A 27,624-nucleotide genomic window follows, 5' to 3' on the forward strand; every position below is an offset into this window, starting at 1 on the left:
TCACAAAATGTTAAAACTATTCCTCAGGATTTGCTCCAAACAGATGAATATTTCCGCTGGTTAACGTTACTAACCCGTGCCAGTATTTCTGTCCAGGGATTCCTTTACGGACGTCAGAAGGGCCGCCTGGCATGAGCCCAGAGGTATGGCTAGACATTATCTCCAGCACCGCTGCATGTTTTGATAAGGGGGCCTCCTCGTCTCTCCCGCGCTGGCCTGTAAGTGGCTGGGAGTGAGCAGCAGGAGTGTTTGTGCGTGCATGAATGTTTATGTACGCATGTGAGCGAGCGTGTGTTTGGGTGTGTGTGTGTGTGTGTGTGTAAGTGAGAGCGTGTGTGTGTGTGAGTGCAGAGTAAACTGCCGCCTTGGTGGGGCAACACACTGTCTCTGGTCTAGAGCAGAGCCATTAGGGGAGCGATGAAGCTGATGACATGTTGTTCCTGTGACAGGCCGCCGGGCCCCAGACTCCTCTCTGGTGGAGCGGTGGGAGCCCGCGGGTCTGCTGCTGGACAGACACAAAGACGCAGGGACTGAGTTTATTTTGGGAGGTGGTTTGGTGCCGGACACCCTGTCTACACTCCCACCGACCTCTATACACCTCCACCCCCCTCTTCCAACTCTCAAAACACACACACACACACACACACACACACACACACACGGACACACTTTATCGCCAACACACACGCAACCACTACGCTTTGGACATGGCGCCAATAACAATTGTTGAACCGACAGAAAAAAACAGGTTTTGAATCATCTGTCTCCAATCCACTCCAAATGAAGCACATTTTTGATTATAGTGCTCTTATTATTTTGACAAATGTGTATCCCTGGTTCAAATCCATCAGGTGACTCTTGACCTCTAACGTCTTGTCATCGCTCTACTGTATCTAATGACATAAAAATGTCCAAAAGAATAGTTAAAAAAATGGGTTTTCTCATCTTCTTCTACTCTCCTTCCATTGTTAACTTCTATTTCTGTTTAAGGGATCAATGCACACACAACAGTAATAATGAGCGAGCAGGTAATTCAATGATGGTGCGGCTGCACAGAATATTGCTTTTTTGTCAAGTGTCCAATAACCAGTATCCCTCCAGTCAGCCGGCCAGTTTGTCCTCTTTATATTTTAGTGATGCAGACAGTTTTCTGACTATTGATTCAGGATTCAGGTCATTTTAAGGAGAGCTTTATTGTCATTGTCTCTAATGTGATTACAGTTGCATTTCCAATCACGCACTGAGCCACACAGAGATATGGAAATATGAATATGACAATATATACGGTAAAGAATCTATTTGTGAATAATACATAAACAAATTGGTCTTGGTCTCTGTGTACATTAGCCACTCCATATGTACACATATTGCACATATTTTATTGCACTCTTTGGAACTGTATTTGTCCAACAATGCACCGGAGTGCCAGAGGAGAGGGATGTGATAGGGATGAAATATTATTCAGGTAATTGCCATCCGGTCTCACACTAATTATCACTTGGGTAAACTTTGGGTTGGGTCTGTTGACGTCATTGCTGCGGTTATTATTACACCATTGTACAGTTGAATTTATATATATATATATATATATATATATATATATATATATATATATATATATATATATATGTATATGCTTTAGAGCAATATGACAAAAAGCAGATCCTAATGTTTTGTTCATTGCCTGCTTTAATGAGTGTCATGAGTATCCTGATATTTTGAAAAGACTGTGTTTTGAAGTACTACGTATTATAAGAATAATTATTTGTATCATAAAATGCATCCAGACTTTCCGTTCACACCTGACCTGGTAATAAAAAGGCTGTGTTTCCTCTTTGACAGCTTGTCAACTGAGTGTTGACTATTAGGAATGTATGTTACACCCACTTTGATTTATGTGTTTGACTCGGCTGGCGTAATAAATCCATCTGACTATACTTTAATTATTTGATTAATGTAGAAAACAAAAATAAATAGAAAACAACACCAGGGTTTTAATCAATGCTGCTAAGCGTCTCATGTGTCTGTGATATATATATGTTTTTAAATTGTGAATAAAAAGGTTATATATCGTTTTAACGACCAATAAATCCCCTGTGGCTGTCAGTCCCAGTGGTGTTTTTGTCGCCACTGAAACATTCAACTGTGGACGAAGCTTTTCCAAAACACTTCCCTCTCTGGATGTGATTGAGTTACACAGAGAAACACATTTTAAACAGGTGCCCACTGCAGCCACACACACACACACACACACACACACACACACAACTCTCTTCTCTTGTCATTGTAACTTGACTCCCATGTCCCTCACATACCCCAGTACAGTCCTGGTCCTGATACCCGGCTCACATACTGTAACTGGAAGAGCCCCTGAACCGCAGGGTGAACTCTTCTCATACGAGGTGTGAGCCCCATCGGGGAGGCTGTCCAAGTCATTCTGTCGTAACGATGCTTGCAGAGTTGTTAAAATGCCACTCTCAAGCCGTGGTGGAGGTGGTCACGTTGGCACAGAGTCGGGTTAGGGTATCCCCAAGTGATGCCACTTGGGGATACCCTAACCCCCTGTTTACCCCCGGTCTACCCCCCTGTGCTCTTTAATGTTTGGTCCCTCTACTAAACTCTGTACAGTCACTGTTTTGTCACTTATTTTGGATTTGTAGTTTAACAAGGCACAGTGTGTATGATTTAGTGGCATCTAGTGGTGTGGTTGCAGATTCTTATCCTAACCAATCTCACCCCTAATGCCTAAACCCTAACCAATCTCACCCCTAATGCCACCCTAACCAATCTCACCCCTAATGCCACCCTAACCAATCTCACCCCTAATGCATAAACCCTAACCAATCTCACCCCTAATGCATAAACCCTAACCAATCTCACCCCTAATGCCACCCTAACCAATCTCACCCCTAATGCATAAATCCTAACCAATCTCACCCCTAATGCATAAACCCTAACCAATCTCACCCCTAATGCCACCCTAACCAATCTCACCCCTAATGCATAAATCCTAACCAATCTCACCCCTAATGCATAAACCCTAACCAATCTCACCCCTAATGCATAAACCCTAACCAATCTCACCCCTAATGCCACCCTAACCAATCTCACCCCTAATGCATAAACCCTAACCAATCTCACCCCTAATGCCACCCTAACCAATCTCACCCCTAATGCATAAATCCTAACCAATCTCACCCCTAATGCCACCCTAACCAATCTCACCCCTAATGCATAAATCCTAACCAATCTCACCCCTAATACATAAACCATAACCAATCTCACCCCTAATACCACCCTAACCAATCTCACCCCTAATGCCACCCTAACCAATCTCACCCCTAGTGCCTAAACCCTAACCAATCTCACCCCTAATGCATAAACCCTAAAAAATCTCACCCCTAATACATAAACCATAACCAATCTCACCCCTAATGCATAAACCCTAACCAATCTCACCCCTAATGCATAAACCATAACCCAACCAACTAACCAAGGTTCAAATACTAGCCAGTCAGGTAGCGTAGGGCGTGCCATTCCTTCACCACAGCAGGATTTGATATGTACAATATACCTTTATTTATGTTTTCAGACTCTTTTACTGAATGTTCTTTAAATCCTTTATCATTGTTATATTGCAATTGATTAATGTGCAGTAAAATGTGTTAATAGAAGTACTCATTGTGATGTCTAATAACATTCACAATGTATTGTGATTATTATTAACTTTTGTTAAATACTTCATGATATAAATACTCAATGTGTTTGTGTAAAAGCTTAAACTCTGAAAAGAAGCTGTAACTCAAACCATCATGAAGTATATTCATACTTCTACTCCATTGCATATCAGAGGAAGATGTTGTTTATATTTTAGGCTATTTTTTATATATTTTATTTTATTTTATTATGTATCTATGATATGAAGGCAACAGTAATAATATGTGGATCTCATCATATAGTCCAGAATCATTTATAATCGTTAAATGTGTTTTTATTTAAAGTTATTATATTGTTGTTGTTGAGTTTTAGAGTTTCTTTTCACATGCCCATTTAAAGACCATGAAGGCATTTATTTATGTATATCATAATCTGCATATGTTCATCGTGGAAGTGGTGGTTTTCACCGTGATGTCCACGCTGCAGAACGTTTCCAGAGCAGCAGGATGTTGCGTCTTTAAGAGTTAAGAGTTAAGAAACTTGAAACCAGCCGTGTTTGCGCAACAATCAGAGCGGCTCCCAGCCGCCAAAGTGTCTAGACTGGCACATGATGCGGGAGTCAACCAATGGCTCCAGAGCTCTCCTCTGGGGCCCCGAGAGGGGGGGGGGGACAGAAAGAGAGGGAGAGGGAGAGGGAGAGGGAGAGGGGAGTGGGAGGGGGAGAGGGAGAGGGAGAGGGAGAGGGAGAGGCAGAGGGGAGGGGGAGAGGGAGAGGGAGAGGGGAGGGGGAGAGGGAGAGGGAGAGGGAGAGAGAGAGAGAGAGAGGGAGAGGGAGAGGGAGAGAGAGAGAGAGAGAGAGAGAGAGGGAGAGAGGGGTATGAGAGGGAGAGAGGGAGAGAGGGGTATGAGAGGGAGAGAGCGGGCGAGAGAGAGAGGGAGGGGGGTTGAAGGGAGAGAGAGAGAGAGAGGGAGAGAGAGAGAAGAGAGAGAGGGAGAAAAATGAAGAGAGCGAGTGAGAGAAACAGAGACAGAGAGAGAGAGAGAGAAAGGGGGGTTGAAGGGAGAGAGAGAGAGAGGGAGAGAGAGAGAAGAGAGAGAGGGAGAAAAATGAAGAGAGAGAGAGAGAAAGAGAGAGAGAGAGAGAGCGTAAATTCCGGCAGAATTACAAGGAAGGCAGGCTCAGTGATTTGGGTTTCAAAATAAAAGCATCACGTTCAGGTTTTGGAAAACTACATGTTTCCTTTTTTCTCAGTAGTCAATTCAATTCAATTCAATAGGCTTGATTGGCATCTATTCCTAATAACAGTCTATAATACATGTCCTGACATATATTATGAAAACAATTTCCTATGCTTGGTCAATCATATATTCACATTTAAACAAATAGTTAAATCCCCTTTAAAATGTCTTTCCATTAAACTTTTCAGGACATTGTTATTTTATGAATAAAGCCACCATAAGCTTTTAGTGACTTCACTTGTTTGCAGCTTTATATGTGCACATATAAAGCTGCAAACCCCTCAAGTGAAGCCTGAATGAGCCTTAACCATGTCTATTTTAGAATATGTATATTGAGGTTTTGTTCACACAAGAAAGTTACATTGATCTTAAAAGTATCCTTTCTTGCACTGTTTTTCACCGTTAACGCTTTTGTTTTGAAATTCTCAGTGGAATAAACTTGCTTTTATTCTGTTCGGCTTGACTGTGGCGTGTACAGCAGCGTGTGCGTGTGTTTGTGCGTGTGCTCGCGCGCGTGTGTGTGCGTGTGTGTGTGTGTGTGTGTGTGTGTGTGTGTGTGTGTGTGCGTCCGAAAGGGACTTGCAGGGGAGTGGAGAGTGGAGTAATTCCAGCTCTCTTTAAAACAACTTCTCAGCACGGAATCCGTCCCGGAGTTTGGCACCGGAGTCCCCGACTATCTGCGCTTCACCCCGGCACCCTGCAGCGGGATTATCGCCTTCCACCACAGCGACGGAAATCATCGGGATCTCAGTGTTGTGAGGATTTATTTGGAGGTGAAGGAAGGATTTTTTTTTTTTTTTTTAAGGTTCTAGAGCTTCACAAAGTTCAAGGAGAAACTCTGGAAACTTTTTTGGGGGATTTTAATGTTTCGGATGCTCTTTTTCATGTTCACGTGAACTGCTCCTACTCCCGGAGAGGTCTAACCATGGTGTGTGGATTGGGATCTCCGCAGTGTTGGAGAGTTGAAGGCTTTGTGCGCGAGCTGGCACAAGTTGTGGCTTAATTGAGTTGGCGACAGCAGGTCACTGCGCAGTGGCTGCGCGGAGCCTTCTTCTGCAGACGCTCAGTGATGTTTCACGCCACGCGCGCTTGATATTACTTTCTAATGCTGCGGGAGAGCCAGACAACGGTGACCACCGGCTGCGCATGCTGCGCGCACCGTGCACAAACCCACGGTAGTGCGCGACGAGCGTAAATCGATGTGGCATCTCCCGAGACCCGGACGGGACCGACAGGACGCATCCGAAACGGTCTAGGTTGTCGTATGTTCAAGTCGAGACGCTCAGGTCTTGTACGGCGACTCTGGAGAAGCCGTCTGGTCACCGAGAGCGACGGGCGGGATGGAAGCAGACGAGGTGAGGGAGGACGGAACGGTCCGTGTGGCCGACACTCAGGAAAGCTCCACAGACACGAGCAGCGGTCGGTGACACACGCTGACCCGGCTCCGGGACTCTCGGGGGAGGCTGGATACCTGACAGAGAGCGCGGAGAGGGAGGAAGAGGAGCAGCCTGACGATGACCGGGGCGCCATGTGCGTCCCGGAGCACAGAGGCTCCCGGCGGGGACAGGAGGGCGACAGTAGGACGGTGACGTGTTGTTTGTTTGGGGAATGGGATCTCAGACCCCGGAGCCCTTATTGGGGCCCGAGAAAAGACGGAGGGTGCGCTTGTCATTGCGCACCGAGGCACGCGGCGCTGGAGGAGGAACTCGCGAGCACCGCTCATGCTTTTCTGAAAAGACTCAAGGAGAGATCTCTGGACACCTTGGTGAAGGCCGTGGAGACCAAAGGAGGGATACCCAGCGAGTGCGTCATGGTGCCCAGCACTGAGCTGCGGCTCGGGGCTCATCACATATCTCCACAGTGGCTCGTGTCCAAGGTGTACCGCTGGAGCGACCTGCCGCTCTCAGCCCGGCTCAAAACGCTCAGCCACTGCCAGAGCTTCGGCGCAGTGGACGGCGCCAAGGTGTGCTGCAACCCCTATCACTACAGCCGCTTATGTGGGCCAGGTAAGGACATCAACATGGGATGGGGAGGGGGGTATTTAGGGGGGGCTTTAATTCAGAGGGGCCTGACTCGATCTAGAAGAGACCTTTCCCTTGCACGAGTTACAACGAGATATACTAATATGTTCCTGTCGTTGTGTCCCATGAACGCAACATTAACCATCACCTTCGACCTCTAGTCCAAACTCAGGTGGAGGTTTTTTTTTGCCGAGAATAAAGTTATTCTCATAAAAGTGAAGCGCGTCATGGATCTACTAAGATTTTATGCAGCGTGACTATTGATGTCACAGCATGAAATTAATGAGAGCTTCCGATCTGTCACACTGTTGTTTTTGCCTGCAGCCTTAAACCTAAATAATAATGTAGTTATTGTTGATTGAAGTGTCAAACAACGTCACAGTCGCGAGAAAAGAAACAGCACCTCAGATGGTGTTGATGGAGCCATTTTACATTTGCAATAATATATAAAAGCACACTGTGCAACACTGAAATCCCAGACAATAAATATCACGTATTCTCTTCTCGCGTGTCACCGCCGGCCCTGCAGTGTTATAACATTTCCATAACTCTGGCTTCGACTCTGGTCAACCATTACTTTGATTTCCCCTCCACATTCCAAACACATTACACATTTATTTAAATTTGCGCAAAAACTTTGCTGCGTCCCACATCATCCCATTGAAGGTCGCTCTCAAGTTGCACTTAGGCTCTTTTTTCTCTGACAAGGAGGTCCTCCTCTTGTTATTTAGGTGAAGGAGTGCCGATAATATACAGTTTGCATAGTGCTGGCGCCAGACTGACTCGCTGGGTATCTGACTGACTGAGGACTCCGGCAATTACTGGCTCTGCTCTTAAAGGGGCCGCAGCCACAAACCCATGTCCACTTTGGACTGAAGGGACTCTCCCAGCAGCATTTGCGTCTACTTTACAGTTGAAGTCACCCTGTGAGTCCGCGTCAATGAAATAAAAAGGACTTTATGAAGATGTCATAAAAGCAGAGCATCAACCTGAACACGTTGAAAAAGAAAACACCAGAAGGAAATACTTGCAGGTTCAGATTGCATTTGTGGAATTATACTTATTAGGAGTTCAAAAGAAAGACTGTGTATGATTATGCACTCAAATAGCTCCTTAGGTATAAGGAATGATGGTCTGTCAATACAAATCAAAACAGTGAACATATTACCTCATGTAAAAGAACATATGCAGATCCACCATCATTAGGTAGTCTATTGATTATCATTGGTGTTAGAAACCGGTGGGTCTCATGGTCTTCCTGAAGTGAAAAGGCTTTGTATGTAATGGGGTTTATGTGAGACTGAAGATAAAGTCCATTTATTGTGCATTATACAATTTAAAGATGTTTTTTTGCTGAAATGTTCTTCTTGGTTGAGGAGTTAAAGAGCTTTTATTGTGGAGGATTTTATTGGTAGCATTTGGAACAAAAGACAAAGTTCATGATACATTAAAGAAAAGCATTTCACATAATTCACAGTTTGTAGCACTAACGTGCGAGCCTCGACGTTTTCGATTGTTTCATTCAGCAGCTAATAATACAACGCGAGGAGTGATTATCTCCGTGCTTTTCTTTCTCATCTGATGATTTAGCAGTGAGGCCATACAGCCTTCAACTTAACCTTAATTAACTTTTGTTGTATTTCCAGATTCACCTCCTCCCCCATATTCTCTGTCCCGTTCAGATGAACACAAGCCACTGGGTGAGTTTGGAAGAAAAAAATGGCCACCACATTGCAAACCAGTAAATGACAGAGGGTGTCGTCACCATCATATTTTTAGACTGGAAACACAGATTATCTTTGAAAAGCTGCTTGTGTTGAAAGCGACACAGAGTTAGTGGAGTCTTATCTGTGCTCATCTCCCCTTTTGAAGAGCCTGACATCTAGAGTTTATAATAGGGAGGCTGTGTGTGTGCAGACAGACAGTCTGCGCTGTATTTTAAGAGACTTATTAAGGCTGTAATTCTTTTTTTCCCCTTATTCATTTATCAAAAACATGTAATTCAAAAGCCTACAAGGTGGCCTTCAAATCGTTTAAAACCCCCAAATATGTACAATCATATAAAACAAACGATTGGCCACGAAAAAAAAGCTCACTCTTCTACTGTGTGCTTGTGTTTTTTTCTTCCCTCCCCAGACTCAACTCTGTCTTACACTGAAACTGTGCCCCCCCTCTCCCCCAATACGCCTCACATTACGCCGAGAGACTACACAGGTGAGGAACTCGCATCGCCGTACTGCAGAGGTTTCATGAACATTGTGACCGGGCAGATGTTTGTTTTCAGCTATAAGGTCTGATGTAGATCTGTATTCCCTGAAGAACCTTTGGAGTTGCACTTACAGGCTCACACACACACACACACACACACACTCATGCATGCAAACCCACGTAGCGTGCATCCTCTCTGAACGTTAACGTGGAACAGTAAATCACGTTTACTGGTGCTATTATGTTGTGCTTTCAAAGGCTGTTAAGACAAGCAAAAACTCCAGTGCATAAAGCTTCTATTGTCAGAGAGGCATGGGGGGCTCGGTGGGGGTCTGGGGGTCTCTCACTATCTAGATGCCACAGCAGTGTAGCCTTTCTGTCTCTCGTTCCCTCTCTCTCTCTCTCTTTCCCTACGCTTTCTCCGCGGCAAAATATTTCCCTGGGATGAAGCTGCAATAAGATCCCCATGCATACTCCCCAATCCCCTTTTGCCTCACGATCCACCCATCCCCCCTCTTTCCCTCTTTCTTCCCTCAAATCCCTCCATTCCTCTTGGCAATTGAGCAGTGGAAAGAGGCTGGCATTTTTGGGGGCGGGGGGAGCCGAGCAGCTCTGATGAGGCGGAGGTGTAGAGTTTTGTGTGCGTGTATATGTGGAAAGAGAGCGGGGTGGGGGCCGAAAGTCTGCGTTTGGACAGGAAACAGCCCCCTCTAGATGATGAAACTGGAGCTTTATTTGTTTACGTGCTGGGGTCGGGTGGAGAGGTCCTTGTAAGCGTTAGAAGAAACCCACAAACCCACTCCATCAAGCCTCTCTGGGCTCACTTGTGGACGGTGTTGAAAGGTGAACGTGCACCTATGAAGTCTGTGTAGTGTCGACGCAGCATCACAGGAGCTGTCTGAAGACTCAGCTGCCACCCAAATGACACTTTCTTTGGTTCGATGGTGACCAGAAACGTATTCTTAAAGTTTATGTTTTCAAGTTGAAATCGTTTATTGAGTTGTTACGTATGCTTTCCGCGTTCAGGCTCAAGGCCGTTGGCGGCCATTTAGAATCACTGAGCTCCTCCCACTGCACACCTAACCGGAGAGGAAAAAAGAAGATACTTTCATTACTTGGATTTGATTTTCTCAGCATTTATTTCCAAAAATGAGGGTCTAAATGCTGCTTTAAAGTCTTCTCCAACCTCTTATTCATGTTTAGCCTAAAAGGTGATACATTGAATTCATCTGGTGTAAAAATGACTTTATTAGATACCCACAGTGTGTATGTTTTTAATTGACAATGGTCGCTATTCGGCCCCGTTTAGAGTGTTTTTGTGTCGACCAGAGGGTTGAGATAAATAATCCAAAGTCTGTTCAGTCAAGATCAAGTTGTTGTGATTTTAAAGTTTCTAATGTCTGCCTCATGAAATGAGTGGAAATAGATCAGTTTTCTTAAAATGTGTTGTGTGTTTGGGTAATTATTTGTGTGCGTGTGTGTGTGTGTGTGTGTGTGTGTGTGTGTGTGTGTGGTCTCTGATCCCCCTGCCCCCCACACAAGAACGCTGGAGCCGAGAACCGGAGCTCAGGCCAAGAGCTCGAGTAGGAAAGAGACTAAACAGAGGCGGCCAGGAATTCTGCGTGTAGTTTTTTGTCAGGTTTTAAGACTCCTCTTTTGAGTTACGGCCCGTATAATGAGCAGGAAATAAGCTGAACACGAAGCTTGTATCAAAAGAATTGTCTGTTGCTTCAGAAAGAGAAAACCTTGATGTTTCTCAGATCTTTCAAGAGTGTGAATGGATCTTTTTTGCGCAGGTGATCCTCTAAAGCCGGTGATGTTTTCTTTACAACAAAAGCAAACATTGAACATGTGCTCCGGCACTTCAGCATCTATTTTTTTGTAGTCCTTTTAAATCTACCCAAGCTTTAAAGGGGGAAAAGGCGGCAGCAGGGTGTGGTCCATACATACCTTTGCCCTGGCCTCTTTTATCCTCCGATCAGTTAACGTTCCCTTTAAACCGCAGCAAGCGGCAAGGCTTTGAAAAGGGAAATGTCTACTGTAAGTTTAGTATATCTGCTGGGACCGTCGCTCTCGGACTCTAACAAAACGAGTCATTCAGCTGCTTATTGTCAGCGTCCCTGTGCGTGTGTGTGTGTTTGTGAGAGAGTGAGACAGGGGGGGGAGAAAGGGAGGAATTTCTGTCTGACTCAGTGATAAGATCGTCTCAGAGAACTCACATAGGGGTTCTTCAGGACGGACACACACACACACACAAACACACACACATTCACCAATCACGCGATTAGCTGGAAGGGAGGCACAGTTCTGGTTTTTTTACCTTCACAATTGATGTATAACCTTTTTTCTAAACACATATTATTTGGACAATCTCAACTATTTTCTACTGCCGCTTCATACTTTCTCTATTTCGATGATACATAAAGTACTTTTTGTTTGTTCATTTGAATTCGATGAAATAATTTGGTGTATTTTCTTTTAGTAAGCAACCAACATATCAAAACTTAAAGTTAACACAAGATGAGTCTCCGAAAGGAGTTCCCGTGCACCTCCGTGATTATAACGTAAGCAGCTCCAGACATCTGAATCACCGCCACAGCTGCACAGGTTGTTGTAGGTCGAGCAAATCAGCTATTTTGATCATTTTGAAAACCAATAAGTTAACTGCTCCCGTAGCAAACGCTACTGCAGGTTCCCACGCCGACTGACGATAACGTAGGCGGGAATTGAGCGTGACTTACCGGACAAAACAAAACAGAAGCCAGCTCACGTGAACACAACCTGAGACTGAAGTGAGACGATAGGGCAAAGTTAACGGGACTCGTACGGTCATGAAAAAAAAATACGGCATAGAGAAGTTGTTTCCAGGCATAGAGAAGTTTGGAAACAATAAATAAACCTTGGAAATACCTGTGTCATAGAGTGTATGTGGTTCAGCTGAGATCAACTGAGAAAAAACAGGGTAAAAATCCAATCTTTTACTCTAACTTCTCATGTACATGCAGACCTTTCAGGTCATGAAAAACTCTTGGACATGTATGAGTAAAAATGTGTATGAACTTAAGTTACCATTTCTTATTTAAAGGGGTTGAGCGTCTCGAAGGACGAGGCCCAAAGAGATAGCGATGTCCTTGTAGGCTATTACATCATATGACATCATTGTACTCCTCAAACATTTGTCCACCTTGTTGTCATTAGGCTCTGGCTTTTGAACATGTGGAAACAAGCAAAGCAATGATACTTAGTGGACATTAGTGTGGCCTGGATGCACCGAAGTAAGACAAGAAGACTACTCCCTCTCTGCCCTCGGTAATCATATTTTGGTGGCTTGTTTGCTTAAACGGAGCGAGGTATCAGCCAAACATCCTGTCTCAAAGCCCTGTCTGCACTCGCGGCAGCATTAACCCCATGAATTGGCCCTTTGACTGATGGGGCACGGCCCAGGAATGTTGGGAAATTGGGAAGGTGAGGGGGAGTAGGGGTCTCGGAGTGAAAGAAGGTGGGAGGAGGGGGGCGGGATAAGGGGCTCCGACTCCGGAGAGTGACATCTGATACGTGTTTGAACATATCGCCGTTAATACTTAAGAATCACGGAGCTGAGCCGACATTCTTGGAAGCTCGGGGAGACAGTTTTAAGATTCGGTTTTTAGAAAGTGCGTGTGACGCTCCTCCGGGTCGACACAGTCGTCGGACACGGTTTTGTAAATCATCCGCCGAGGCTCTCATTGTGATCGATGTCTCGAGGTGTAAGAAAAGTGCAAGGACAAAAAGTAAACGCCCACATTGTGCCGCTATCCGTCTGAGTCGGAGACGGGTCCTCTCGGTGACCTGAACCTCCAGTCTGTTGGCTGGCATGCGCACAACACTTGCTCTTATGCCTGACTGAGACACATTAGACTATGGAATTCAACATCAAGTGCTGGCCCATTAACCATTTCCTCAAGTATTTTCCATCACGGCTCTTTTTTTTTCAGCACACGAGCTGAGGACCCATCGCATAACTCGCCCAGAGCTCTTTCATGTCAGTTTGGTCATTTCTTTCTGAAGTCCTTTCGTTGTTTCGTTTTTTATATATTTTAGACTGCCAGGATGTTAACACTGTAATTAAAAACTTCTCCTCGCCTCCTATAAATTAAGTTTATGTGCAGCGAATGTGCAACAGCAAATTATGAGTAACTGTTGCTGTTGAATTAAACAGTGAAATGTTTTCTGACAACGTTTGATTTGTTTTTCCCCCATAAAAAATCAACTCTGGCGCTACAATATCCGTTGGTAGTGACTACCTCGTTATTAAACGTTTTATGGTTGAACTCGGGCAATGCCAACTGTTTCCAAGGAAAGGTTGTGGTCTGGCTTCCTGCGAAAATAAGTCTGCAGTGATTTAAATCACGAAATCACAGCGTGATTATTGACATTTACCAGAGGCCACGATCTTTCCTTGACCTGAACCAAAAGAGCTTCTGTTGCCTTAACGTCACCACAGAAGCAAACCTCTGTTTCTGGCGTTAAAGTGACGCTCTTTGTGCGTCCGTCACCCACCGCGACTACCGACTCCAGTGGTGGAGACGTGTAGCGCACTGGAAACACTATTTATAGTGATAAATAAACGTCATTTGTTATTATCTTAAGAATCACAGTAACACCAGAGTAAGTTTGGATTACTTATTTCCCAATATATATATATATATATATATATATATATATATATATATATATATATATATATATATATATATATATATATCAATAAATAAATATATATATATATATATATATATATATTTATGTATATATTTATATATATATATTAAAATAAATAAATATAAATAAATATATATACAGTATAAATAAATATGTATATATATATATATATACATATATATATATATATATATATATATATATATATACTTATATAGGTTTTAAGAATTAAGGTAGAGGTGAGATGAAAGATATGTTCACGCTCTTCACTCCACGTATTGGCAGGATGCTCATCTCTTACAATCGTCTTAGTCAATGTGTGAACGATGTGTGAAGTTGAACTTTTTGAACTTTTAGCAAGGCTGAATAAACAAACCTTTTTGTTTCATAACGTGATCAATGCATCCTGTCTTAACTTAAACTTGACTTGAAAAACAAGTTGACTGTTCCTTGTTTACTCTGCAATTTAGAAGAAACAAAGATTCAGTGTCTTCGGTTCCCGTCTTTCTCGTTTGTAATCATCATACGCATAATAAATACGCTGTAAAACTCACCTCCCAGTCCTTGATGCTGCACTGTCTGTCAGCGAAGACGCAAATAAAACATGTCGTTGCGCGACATGATAAACAGAAACAAGAAACGTATGTCACACCTTCAAAATACTTAGCTCCAAATACTTGAGGGTAGCCAAGGCTGAGGGCAGGACTGGAAACCCGATGACATCGCGGTTTGCTCGACACGGAACTAACAAAAAAAAGACGAAAAATCACAAATGTTTCTATTTAATTGCGTTATTATTTTTAACATTTTATTTTGAGGGATTACGTTGTTTGTTCTTGAATCTTCTCCCATTCCATCTTTACGCGTCCGTGTTGACATTTACAGAAGCGTGTTTATACTTTCAACCATTTTGAATGACTCATCCCTTGACCTCGCCCAGTTCCCATTTAGGAAGTGTTACACATCAGAAACCATCCTGATCATCGAGAACAGACTGTCGTTTATTGTCACGAATCACAATCACGTTTACACAAACTTTGCTCCCTTCTTTTTCTATCCCCTCTCCTTTTAGTCCACTTGTACTGCTCTTTGTTGAGTTAATTCTACTTCTGCCTTCGCAGTCTCCACGGTTTGTTGTACACACATTGTTACTCTCTTTTCTCTCCGTCTTTGTGACTCTTATTCTCGCCCCCTCTCTCTCAGTCCATGTTGTCAAGCCATCACAATTTAAAATAAGGTTTAAATTACAGGACTGGTTGTGGCTTTCCGTTGTTCCCTCAGAGATTTTGCCAACCCGCAATTTGGCTTTTAATGGAATCCTGCCATGCCGCTGAACCTAAAGATTCTTTGCAGATGTCGACAGGCTCTCTGACTCTGAAACGTAGGAAACTGTCGCCTGTGCTGTGAGCTCTCAGTGTAACGCTCAGTTAAGACCGAAGCAACATTTTCAGGGGTTTTTTTCAGACGATGTAGCTGCCGGTTGTTAGTGAGTGTGTGTTTGTGCTGGGCATTCACGCATGGTATTGGAAACTACACTGACAAACATACACAGTAGCCTACTGTATTTAAGCTTCGGGATCTAAATTTGATAAGGAGTGTAAGGCCATATAAGTAAATGTATTTTATTTATTTTATTTATTTTATTTATTTTATTTATTTTATTTATTTTATTTATTTTATTTATTTTATTTATTTTATTTATTTTATTTATTTTATTTATTTATTTAATAATATATATATATATATATTTATATATATATATATATATATATATATATATATATTTATATATATATATATATATACAAGTGTGTTTGAGTCTTGTGTCTATATATATATATATATATATATATATATATATATATATATATATATATATATATATATATATATAGAGACACACAAGACTCAAACATTTTTATTTTTATTTATTTTTAATTGAATCTCTGAAAATTGAATCTCTGAAAAACATGTTAATTGCCACTTCTTTTGCTCTAAATTCTTCGAAACTGGAAGGCTAACGTGTATCTCAGTTAACTCCCGTATTAGCATTGCTTAAATGCTCAAGCTGAAGATCGGTTGTTTAAATGCCACGTGAACAAAACAGCAATCGTCGGGAGAGGTCTCCAAACACAAAAGATCTGTTCGAAGTTGTGAAATATGTGTCGTGTGTGTCATGTGACCCACCGATCATCCGACTCTGCAGCTCTACAGCATCTGTCAGCTCATTGTTTTGGTTTTACTGCCCACAACCTTTCTTTTTTGGTTGGCTCTCAGAGCATTGTTTCCAGGCGGGCCACGGAGCTGCTTTCTGCAAAACATTTTTTAAAAGCTCTGATGAACTGTCCGCACGTTACCTGCACTAAATGACAGATCGACAAAGTTAGCAACTAGCTAATAAACAAAACTAAAGAGCTGGTATTTTACCCAGGAGATGTGTGAATATTGGGTTTGACTTCATCAGACACCAAATGTATGCTAATGTTGCTCCGTATTTGCTGGGTGTGTAAATAAGAAACTGTTTGGCCATGTTAAGTCAATGAGGTCGGAGTGTGTACGTCAGGTTGTGTTGCTTCACTACCAAATGATTTTTTTTTCATAATTGTTTTCATACACATTTTCTAAGGTAACTCTATTCAATCACTGCAGGTCTCATATCCCCCCCCCCCCCCCCCCCCCCCATACATACATATGAGTTATGTATTGTACTGTCAGTCCACAGTTATTTTTTTGATATATCGTTGCGTTCCTAACTGGCATTTCATTCAGATAATTCTCCCAAATTAAATTTGAGAAGGAATTTGGAACAAATGGATCTATTCCACCAATACATGTGTGTAATTACGTTGTGAGGAGTGAAGGCCCTATAGTGGGACCCCGTGAGGCTCAATGAGAGACTTGTCAACTTGACCCCGGTGACTGGCTGAGCGGGGGGAGGAAGTGTTGAGGAAGAGGGCCTGTCCAGGAATGTGTGGGAGGGGAGGCCTGTCAGCTGCAGAGCTCCGCTTCTCTGCATCTCCTTTTGTTTCTCTATTCAGATTAAAATCATTTAATTTTAATACGCCGTTTGTGTAAAACTAAAATCCCGATATTCTTTCGAGCTGCAATATACCGTCTTTCTCCCTGAAGTGTTTTAGTCGAGCCTGATTTATGTCTCTGCGATACCCGAATGCGTGTGTTACAGACGCCACGGGCTATACAGACGCCACCTATACAGACGCCACCTATGCAGACGCCACCTATGCAGACGCCACCTATGCAGACGCCATCTATACAGACGCCACCTATGCAGACGCCACCTACGCAGACGCCACCTATGCAGACGCCACCTATACAGGCGGCACCTTATGCAGACGCTATCAAAAACAGATGCGCTGATCCTTATCGATCAAGGCCATCTCCGTTGCAAACGTTGACTTTGATGTGCTTGTTTTCACCTCCTGTGTATGAACGCACACGATTATGTCATGAACAGCAGGAATGCTGAGCAAACCGTCCTCCTGGAGCAACGACGGGTGATTGAGAACAATAAATCACGACGCGCCGACACAGTTGTGACACCTTGATGTGCTGTAAAAGTATGATTTAGGATCCAGTCCCACCCTCCTCCTGTTTAGCTGGTAGAGTTGCACTAGAAACGGTTGCAAAACGATCACACAGTTAGATCTGTTCACTCAGATTTACTCCGTTTTTAGCTGGTTCTTTTTGCTCACTGTCAAATGGGAACGACCACGTGGGCAATCTCTCTCACTGCTTATGTAGTGTGGATCCTTATTGTGGACGAGGAACATTTTACGAGCATTTAACTGCAGAAAGTTCTCCAATGGCAAAGGTTGTTGAGGAGAAACTTGACAGTGAGCGTTGTTATCATGTGCCGTGACCAGATTTTCAATCTGAGTTTGTTAAATTTGGACCAAGTCCAACGTTACTTGTGCATACTAACACATTTATGAACTTGGCAATGGAAAGTCTGAACAAAAGCACATGTTGGTTTCAAACAAACACACATTTGTTTATGTTTTTGTCTTTATTTGTTACAGCGCTGCCAACAGTATATAGAGAAAAACGGGGGATGCCATGCCACAAAGGTTACTAGCAATCACATGTGTTCATCTTAACCACTCAACTGTTACAACTGTAAAGATCAAATGCAATTTTTCGCTAAGCAAAAGAGGAAGAAATGTCAACAATGGTGCATAATCAATTGAGTATATCATCGATACTTCAAATCTTCTGAAACCACCACTTATTTACAAAGTGACCGCCTTCATTATGAGTCTCACGAGCATCAGTCATGAAACTGAAGAGAAAACCGTTTGTATTTCCTGGGTTTTCACGTCCCCAATGACACCACGGCCTGGTGGACGTCACGAGATGTGACAGCAGAGCGTGTCTAGGATGTAACGATGGATGCAGAACCTGAGACATTCCTTGGCTGAGGTTGTCTGGCACTTTGAAGTAGCAGCAGAAATGCAGGAAACCGGTTACTTTCTCTCTTCCTCTTGGAGGAGCTTTCTAAACTACCTCCAAACACGAATTTTACAGCATGCTCACTTTCCTGTGGCCCCGTTGACCTGCGAGGTTCAAGGAATGTGGTCGTTTGTTCGCATTAAAAAAATAATGGATTGATGTTAGAGAAATGTGTTTCTTGGACGCAAGAGAAAGATGTTGAGCCGCACACTGCAAGCAGGCTGCAGCACAAAATCCGCTTTACAATGGAAAGAGAGGGAGAAGGAAAGAGTGTGTGTGTGCAAGAATGTGTGTGTCTGTGTGTGTGTGTGTGTGTGTGTGTGTGTGTGTGTTTGTGTTTGTGAGCGAGAGCCCAGTTGTGTTGGATTGTAAAGCCCATGTCTGGCGATAACGCCGCCCTCTGATGGCAGAGATAGTCGAGACGCCAGCTTAAATGTGGCTTGCTGGATTGAAGTTGCCCTGTAATGATAGTTGTCTCAAACAACACAGAACCTACCATTTGTAGCCGGGGAGGGGTGTTGTTTTCTTTTTACTCCCCCTTATTTTCTTTTATTTCTACTTTATTTTTTTTTGTTGAGCATTTGGGGGAAATTTAAGGAAGTGGAATCAAAACAAAGCACCTTAGAGGCGGCCGACAATGGTCAGTAGCTGAATCCCCTCCCTCCCCTCCACACACACACACCCTCCCCTCCCCTCCCCTCCTCCCTCACCCTCTGCCCAACCCACCCACTTCTTTCAGCACAGTGGAAGAGTCTAATAACTGGAGGGGAATCTAATCCTTGGCACTGGATGAAAGACGGGGGTCTCCCTCCCTCCCTCTCTTTCTCACAGTCTCTTTCTCTCTCTTCATTTTTTCCGTGGATGCTGGTTATGCTTGGCAGGTTCTCTCTCTCTCCTTCCCTCTCATTTTCCCGCTCCCTCTTTCACCCAGTCTCTCTCGATCTCTTTTTTTTTTTCACTCCCCTACTTCCCCCTTTTTTTCGCCCCCCAGTTTTTTTTTTTCATCTCTGTGCAGGTTAAGGTTAGCAGGAGGAGAAGCCTCCACTGCTCCGACTGGAGGGAGAGAGGAAAAGATATAGTTTGATATTTCGGGAAATATACTTTGCTCATTTTACAGCTGAGAATAAGATGAGAAGATTGATCCTACTTTCCTGTTTGTCCTTTAAAAATGAACCTAGTTAGCTTAGCGTCAAGACTGGAAAAGGTGGGGAAACAACCTCTATCCATAGGTAAAAAACATTTACCAGCACCTCTAAAGAACATGTATAGTAATTGTGTAACCTCGTGTGTCCATTCATATAAAAATTAAAATTAAAAAAAGTATAAAGATGACAGTTTAAAATTGTGCTGGTTTAGGGAAAATAACTTCCTGGACGGAGACTCCACGGCGACAAATAATCTGCCACATAAAACCACAAAGTGTTTCTCTACTTCTAGAGCGCTATAGATATTACCAGGCAGATGTTGTGACCTTTGGGACAGCTTTGTTTTCAGTCTTTTTGCTAAGCATGCCGTTCTCATACACTGTGTTATACTCACAAAAAGTAACGAATACACTGTAATCGTCGTACATACCAAGAAAATCCATTTGTATGTAATCCACCTAATTGTGAACTAATAAAAATGGAACCGTGTTGCTGGACATTTTGAAGGAGACTGCATGCAATGTGAGGAATTACTTTTCTTCAGATGTCATACGGGCGGTTGTATGAGGAAGCGCAACTTGAGCTACGATAACCATCTTTTTCCTCCGGCTACGTTTACCAAGCATGAGTGTGATAAAAATCTTCTGATCTGAGCCTCAGCGAGAAAGCAAATAAGGATATTTCCCCCAAAAAATCTCTATTCCTTTAATATCTAGTCAAGAGGAGGAGAAGAAAGAGGAAAGATGAGTGTTGCCGTCATTGTTTCCAGTCCAGGTTCAATGGTCTGTGGGGGTTAACTGTCCGTCTGACCTCCTGAACTTTGATTGCCACTGCGTTTTATCAGGAAAAAACAAACAAGAGTAGTCCATAAATTTAACTTGTGGCTCATTGTGATTTCATTACAGCGAGCCATTTGTTTTATATCCCACCTCTCTTCCCACCTTTGTTCAGGCCTCGGATAAAAACAACTGTGAAGTGCACCGGGGTGTTTCCGTGAGATTGGCACTAAGAGACAGTGATTTTGAAATGTAATAACAAAGGCTACTTATCTAATTGGTAAACAGAGCTGTTAAATGGTGGTTGGCGTAAACGCTTGCAGGACGCTGTAATTGCTGCCAGGCCTCGCATGCAGATGTAGGCATGCACATTCACACAGTCACACTCTGACACGCGGTTTTTCTTCGACTTCCTCCGCTCGAACATAAACACACTGATAACCTCCAGTCTGAACCCGTCTTTTAAAATTCCATTGAAGAAGTTGGGTTGCCCACCCGCTCCTTCCCCTCCTTCCTCCTTACCTCCTTACCTCCCTGCTCTCCCTCGACATTCTCGCACAAGCTCCTGATACCTTTCGTTGGATGGTAGCCAGGCTGAGCGTGATGACACTCAGGGCCGTGCCAGAAACATTAAACATGACATGCCGTACCACTCGCTCCGTCAAACACCGCTGGGAATCATGATGAAGTGGTTTTGACTTCACGACGCGTCACTCGATCTTCAACGGACGGCGGTGCCGACGCTTCATGTGAAAACTTGCTCTTGCACGAGGAGGTGCAGACAGATATTCATGGCAGAAAACTATAAAAACATATGTACACTGTGAGGAATGCTGAACAGTAACTGAAAAGCATGAATATGAAGTACTGAAGATTTATTTGGCATTGGCAAGTTTATTTGTATATCACCTTTCAACAACAAGTAAATTCAAAGTGCAAGAGACGTAAAAGACCAGGTATAAAAGAAACGCTAGACCATATAAAAAGACATATAAATATGAGTTAAATACAATAAGTGAATACAACTGGTTAAACGGGACTTATGGGAGTTTCTTCCCGATATGTGGGACATAAAAACTGAATTGCGTCATATTCTTGACTGTAGGTTTCATTATAAACTTAAAAGCAAGGATTTAATACTATACTTTCTGCAGCATCATTCATTATATGATGGAGATTAAAGTGTACTAAGTCTAAAAAACCCTAAAAAGTCCCAGTTTGTTTTATGTCTCCTTTAGGGAATTAATTTTATCGTGAGCTCGTAAAGTCTCCCTGTGTTTCCCCAGACATGTTTGTGTTGCCTTATTACAGGGAAGAGCATGGCTTGTAAAAGTGTGTGTATGTGTGTGTGTGTGTGTGTGTGTGTGTGAGAGTCAGAAAGAGATAGAGTGAGAGAAAAAGAGAGATTCTGCTAGCTGAGCTGCCTGCTCTCTTATTGGAGAGCTGTAAAAACTCCAGACCGCAGGAGTTGCCAGCCTGGAATTCACTAATGACACACGTGGGCCTCAGATGAGAAGTTCAATTTGGTGTGTGTTTGTGTTTGTGTGTGTGTGTGTGTTATAGTCATACTGTTTGGATCAGAAGGTGCAATTTGTGTGTGTACATGTGCATGTGTGGGGCCTTATCTCACCATCTAGTGGATGTGTGTGTGTGTGTGTGTGTGTGTGTGTTTGCGTGTGTGTGTGTGTGTGCGTGCGTGCTTGTATTGTACAAATACTCCAACATCTCCTCCTTCCTCCCTCCTCCCTCCTCCTTCCTCTCTGCTCCCCGCACCACCAGTGCCTCTTCCTCCTCCCTGAAACAAAAATGGCCGCTGTGCAAACAATACACACCTAGCCTAATCTTGGTCCTGGTTTCGCCCAAAAGCCGCTTGTTAGTAGGAGAAGGGCCGCAGCCATCCTGGCCCCTGGTGGATGAAGAGGGGGTTCCCGCAGGAATATGAAAGGAATGGGGCCACGGGCACATGGGTCTTTAAATCCTCTGTGTCAATAGAGTCTCTGGAGCAAAATAATGGCATCACTCTGTGTGGGAGTTAATGTGAGCTGATAGCATGAAGGCTGGGGGGGTCAAGGGTTCACGGGGTTGTGCTAGGTTGTCAGAGAGCTGAATGCTTTCCACCCCCTCACCTCTTCCCTCGCTGCTGCTCCTCTTTAACTCCGGGACCTGAAGGAGTGTTATGGAGGGAGGTGATGAGGAGGAAGTGGGCTGTTCAGTGTTGACAGTTTTAGCCACGTTTTCAAAAATATTCACAAGTGACAAATTACAGGAAAAACGTGAATGCACGAGTGAAGAAACTTAGTGAGTGTGGATGCTTCCCTACAGAGCATAACTGAGTGGTTTGATCCACATGGAGATGTAATTAATCTTGTACTCAAATCTTTTCAGGAGCCATAACAGCGATCTGCACATTAAGACTAAAAAGATTAAAAATACCCTTAAGTCCTTTGTTATGTCACTTGTCTGTAGATTTAAGGAGTTTTACATCATTTATTTTCTGTTGCCTGAATGAAAGCCTTCTACATTGAGTATAGATTGCATCAATAGGAATAATATGCACTCTTTGTTTCAGATGCAAATATTAACTCCTCCACCTCTCTTCTTTTCCTCAGACACTGGTACCTCCATCGGCTCCTCGACCTCCGGCGGCCATCGCTCTCACTGGTGCAGCGTTGCCTACTGGGAGCAGCGCACGCGCGTGGGTCGCCTCTACCCCGCCTACGAGCCCTCGCTCAACATCTTCTACGACCTACCTCAGGGCACGGGCCTCTGTCTGGGCCAGCTCCACGCCAACGCCTACCACAGCCGCCGCGACGACCCGGGCAGCCACGGCACGCCGGGTATTCACGGACACCCCAGCCATGGAAGCGGAGGGAGCGGCGGCGGCGGAGGCAGCAGTGGCGTTCAACAGATACGCAGTAAAATCGGCTACGGCATCGTGCTGAGCCGGGAGACGGACGGAGTGTGGTTGTACAATCGCAGCCAGCATCCGGTGTTTGTCCACTCGCCCACTCTGGACCCACCCAGGGCCCGGGGGCTGAGCGTCAAGAGGGTGATGCCGGGCTTCTCCCTTAAAGTGTTTGACTATGAGCGCTCCAGCTGGATGGCGGAGCACGGCGTGAAGCCGGAGTGCCAGGAGGGGCCCTGGGACCCCCACAGTGTTCGCATCAGTTTTGCTAAAGGTTGGGGCCCCTGCTACTCCAGACAGTTCATCACCTCCTGTCCGTGCTGGCTGGAGGTGCTCCTCAACAACCACAGATAGCACACGGACATGCAGACTCACATGAGGTGTCGTGACCCGGTATCCTAATTGTAATCTACCTAGATTTAATATAAAATTTATATATTATATAAAATATATTATACATGTAAATACTTGAGTCATTTTTACAATGCAATTATTTATGTATAGTGTAATGTGTATATGGACAAAACAAAAACAAAAAAAGGAACGAGAACATGCACTTTTGCTTCTACATATGCATTACAGTTTCTCAGTGTCATTTTGCAAATATAAACTGTAAAAAAATAAGACACACCTGGTTTATGTTCTCATGGTTTAGCGATTCCATCGAAAGGTGTGCCATACACACGTTGTCAATAAAGTATTTGTATTCAATGAAGGTTTCTGTGGTGGTCGTACGTGCTTTTACCTAAGCTATGGTTGGTATTCTTTGACTCCTATGGCGTCGTAGTGAGTTACATCTTTGATAAACACTTTGGCTATTTCCTCCCAGATCAAACAAACATATTCTTCTGTTTACACCACAGGCGCTCTTTTCAGTGTGTACAGGAATGGTTCGAGAAGCTGGTTTGCCTTTGGGCAGACCCAGGCTAGCCGTTTCCGCCTGCGCCCAGTCTTTATGCTAAGCTAAGCTAACTATCTTGTGTCCTAATGGACAGAATGTTAACGATTTCAGAAAATAAGGCCTATTTTGACAGTATTTTTTAATAGGTGAGTTTAATGTGTACTGCACTGTAAATTATGAGCTTTCTCTTAAAGTTCAGGTCTGGAAGCAGTTTGGAAAACACTGATGTAAGTGTAAGAGGTGGAGAGGGCTAACCTCAATTTGTAAGCTAAGGATATTTTTCTTGGTGACAAACATCGTTAAATTAAAACAATGGGCCCACCTCAACATCCAAAGAGAAAATGATATCTGTATAGAATATTTTCATTCCACAATGGCACAATACAAACTTCTCCTTTATACACCTGAAGGTGGAGGGTATATTCAAGGATCCATTTTCCAGCTATTTGGAGCACTCAACTGTATCTCACAGGTTTACCAATTCCATTGAAGTTCTTTAATAGTGAAGACAAGATATTAAACACACAGCATCACCTTCATCTCCACTACCACAGTGAATGGAAGAACATAAACAAAGAGATTGCATGGCAATAGCCTTTTGAGTAAAGAGAGCAGGCAAATTGGAGGTTATCGGGTGTAACTCCAGTTCTCAAAGTATGTGTACAGCTCACAGTCACTCCTATCACAAAGTACATGAAAGAACGTAAACACAGTTACCGTGTGTCAAATATAATTATAGACCAACACAGCTTTGTACAATCTGACACCTTTGTCATGTAAAACTCTGGGTCATGTGATAACGCCTGAGCAGGCTCTGTTCCCTGAGGAAGAATATGTGACGCAATTAAAATCTCTGAAAAGCAAATAAGTGGACCGTTGAGCTTAGATTCGTTTGGATTACACTCTTCCCAAAGTTCAAGGTGTAACTCTCGTGCTCAAATGTTGTGTTCTTTGTCTGTATATCTTTCATTTTGCACAGAGGAAATACGTTGTAAAAATGTGTTCAAACTGCATAAATCATATTACATCTTGGCATTAAAAGGAAGCAGTTGGGATGAAAACAGTAAAAAGCTTCACGGTGCCAGTGGTGAGAAAATAAAGTGCATAACTTAAGAGAGTGCACAACAAACCACAGCGAGGCACTCAGGCCCAAAATCGACTCTGCTATGGGAGAAAGTTCTGTTTTATAGTGTAACGGCATCCTGTTTGACTCTTTCAACAGCACAATTACTTATGGAAACTCATATTTGGGCTACAGAGCGAGAACAGTGAAATGTAAAAGCAACTCAAGCAGTTAAAAAGCTATAACCTTTTTGAGAGTGTGTGTTTAAGACGCAGCAGCAGCACCTCGTTCAGCTCAGGCATTTTTTGTTTTGACCCTGAACCTCTGCAGGCTGCTCGCTGAAACCTGCAATTAACTTTAGCTGTAAAAGTAAAGAGGGGTTGATTACAAAGTCGCAGCACTCCTGAGGGAACATGGAGAACTGCAGAGTTCAAACATCTCTACAATGTTACAGTATGAAGAAGAAGAAGAAGAAGAAGAAGAAGAAGAAGAAGAAGAAGAAGAAGAAGAAGAAGAAGAAGAAGAAGAAGAAGAAGAAGAAGAAGAAGAAGAAGAAGCATTATGGATCCTATGGACACTATACACATTGGTGTATCGGAAGTACTGTTCTAACCTTTTATTTGCATTTAACAACAACCAGAACTGGATCAAACCTTTAATAAAACCAAGTCTCCTCTGATTTTCCAGAGTGGGGATTTGTGGTTAGGATAGAATGGACGGATTCAGATGAGGGATCTGGGTGGGAGAGTTGTTGCTGGCAGGACTAGTCCAAAAAACGTGCCATGTTTCTCTTCCGTCTACTTTTTTGGTGGTTCTCTCATCTGAAAACACCCCTGCCTCACCTTCTTCTGTCTTAACCGCTTTCCTTTGTCAGGATTCGGAGACGCGGAGACGATGAAGCAGATCCCGGGTGGCGAGCGGCGGAGGAGCGTTTCCGGGCCCTCGTCTTCCGGGCTGCGGTGTGTGCTGACCTCACTTTGAACTGAATGAAAATGGGCCGTTGGCTTCTCGCGCTCCACCCCTTCACCGTGTAATTACCCCGTCCAGATTATGATGTTATAATTATGTTAATTAATACATCAGGGATGGGTAATTAATGGAAGGCATTTTCTGTTTTTGCCACAAGCGAGATGAGCGATCGCTTAGAGGGAACACACCAGGGTGCGTACAAGTTTGAACTCCTTAACTGCAAATCACGCATGCTTTGTATTTTCGTTGGTCATTTTCTACTGCGTGGTCTGGAGCAGTGGGGGCCCTTTCAAGGCCTGCAAGTTAGATGATGTCATGCCAATGGATGTCACGGTGTCCTGGAGTACATCTGTACATCACTGCAGCTACTTGAGCCCAGCAAAGTGTGGGGGGGGGGGGTATTTTAAATGAGAAAGGTATAAGTAAATATTAGTTTGAAGGTGTATTTACTTTATATCTAAATCCTCGTTAAGATCACTTCAAATGTAATTGTATTATGATCTCCGGCAGGCGCACGCCGGGGAAGAGGTTATGTGCTTGATCATGTGTGTGTGTGTGTGCGTGCGTGCGTGACTGAGTGGGTGTGCGCCTCTGTTTGTCCACGCCTCATCTCGCATTCTGCTGCAGCAAAGTGCATGAAATGCTAGATGCCCAGTTATGGCTGCATGCTCATGTGGCCTCTCCTGGTTGAGGTGACTCACACAACCACCCACTCACACACTGCTGGTCCTCGTTGCTAAGCAGCAAGATAGCTTGATGAGTTTACCTTTGTGTTTTGGCACGGTTGTGTCAAACGTATTATTCGAACAGTTTCGAGACCATTGTTTGTAGGAGGTTACATCTGTCTTTATTCAATCACACAATACAGCAGTGCTCGTTGAGGACACACCCGGCGGAGATCTGTACTCTACTTTGTGCACTTTTCTAGATTCATTTTGTTAAGTTATGACAACAGAATAATGGAAAGTAACTTGTTCTTTCTCAGCAACCTTTAACAATCCTATTTACTCGGTTGAATTCATAAAACTGATTAACATCGACATTAAGTGCGCACAACAAATAACAATGAATCATAATCGTAAGTTATACAATTTTCAAGTCAATCCATAATTAAATATTTTTCAGATTCAATTCAATTCAGTTTATTTTGTACAGCCCAATATCACAAATAACAAATTATCCTCAGAGGGCTTTACAATCTGTACACATACGACATCCCTGTCCCAGGACCTCACATCGGATCACGAAAAACTCCCCAAAAATAACCTTTGACAGGGAAAAAAGGGAAGAAACCTTCAGGAGAGCAACAGAGGAGGATCCCTCTCCCCGGATGGACAGAAGCAATAGATGTCATGTGTACAGAATGAACAGCATTACAGAGTTAACACATTCAAATAAATATGACAATGTATGAATGGAACTCCAATCCATGAAACAGAAGGAGAGTAGAGATGATCGGCTCTGAATTATCCCACAAGGGCAGACATCTGAAGCGGCACGAGCCGGATCACCGGAGGAGAAACAGTCCAGCCGCTAAAGTCTTCTTCCCTCATTGGCCATCATCTTGAC

General features: G+C 43.5%; 1 protein-coding gene across 1 annotated transcript; it reads left to right on the forward strand.

Moving 5' to 3' along the window:
* Positions 1 to 5,517: 5,517 nt before the first annotated feature.
* LOC117725835 (mothers against decapentaplegic homolog 6-like) lies at positions 5,518 to 23,833 on the forward strand. The gene is made up of 4 exons (XM_034525732.1): positions 5,518 to 6,902; positions 8,564 to 8,617; positions 9,054 to 9,131; positions 22,827 to 23,833. Exons 1-4 carry the CDS (start codon positions 6,161 to 6,163, stop codon positions 23,474 to 23,476), a joined length of 1,524 nt encoding a protein of 507 aa, XP_034381623.1. The 5' UTR covers positions 5,518 to 6,160; the 3' UTR covers positions 23,477 to 23,833.
* Positions 23,834 to 27,624: the final 3,791 nt, after the last annotated feature.

Source organism: Cyclopterus lumpus, chromosome 3, assembly GCF_009769545.1.
Source record: "Cyclopterus lumpus isolate fCycLum1 chromosome 3, fCycLum1.pri, whole genome shotgun sequence".
NCBI classification, from domain to species: Eukaryota; Metazoa; Chordata; class Actinopteri; order Perciformes; family Cyclopteridae; genus Cyclopterus; species Cyclopterus lumpus.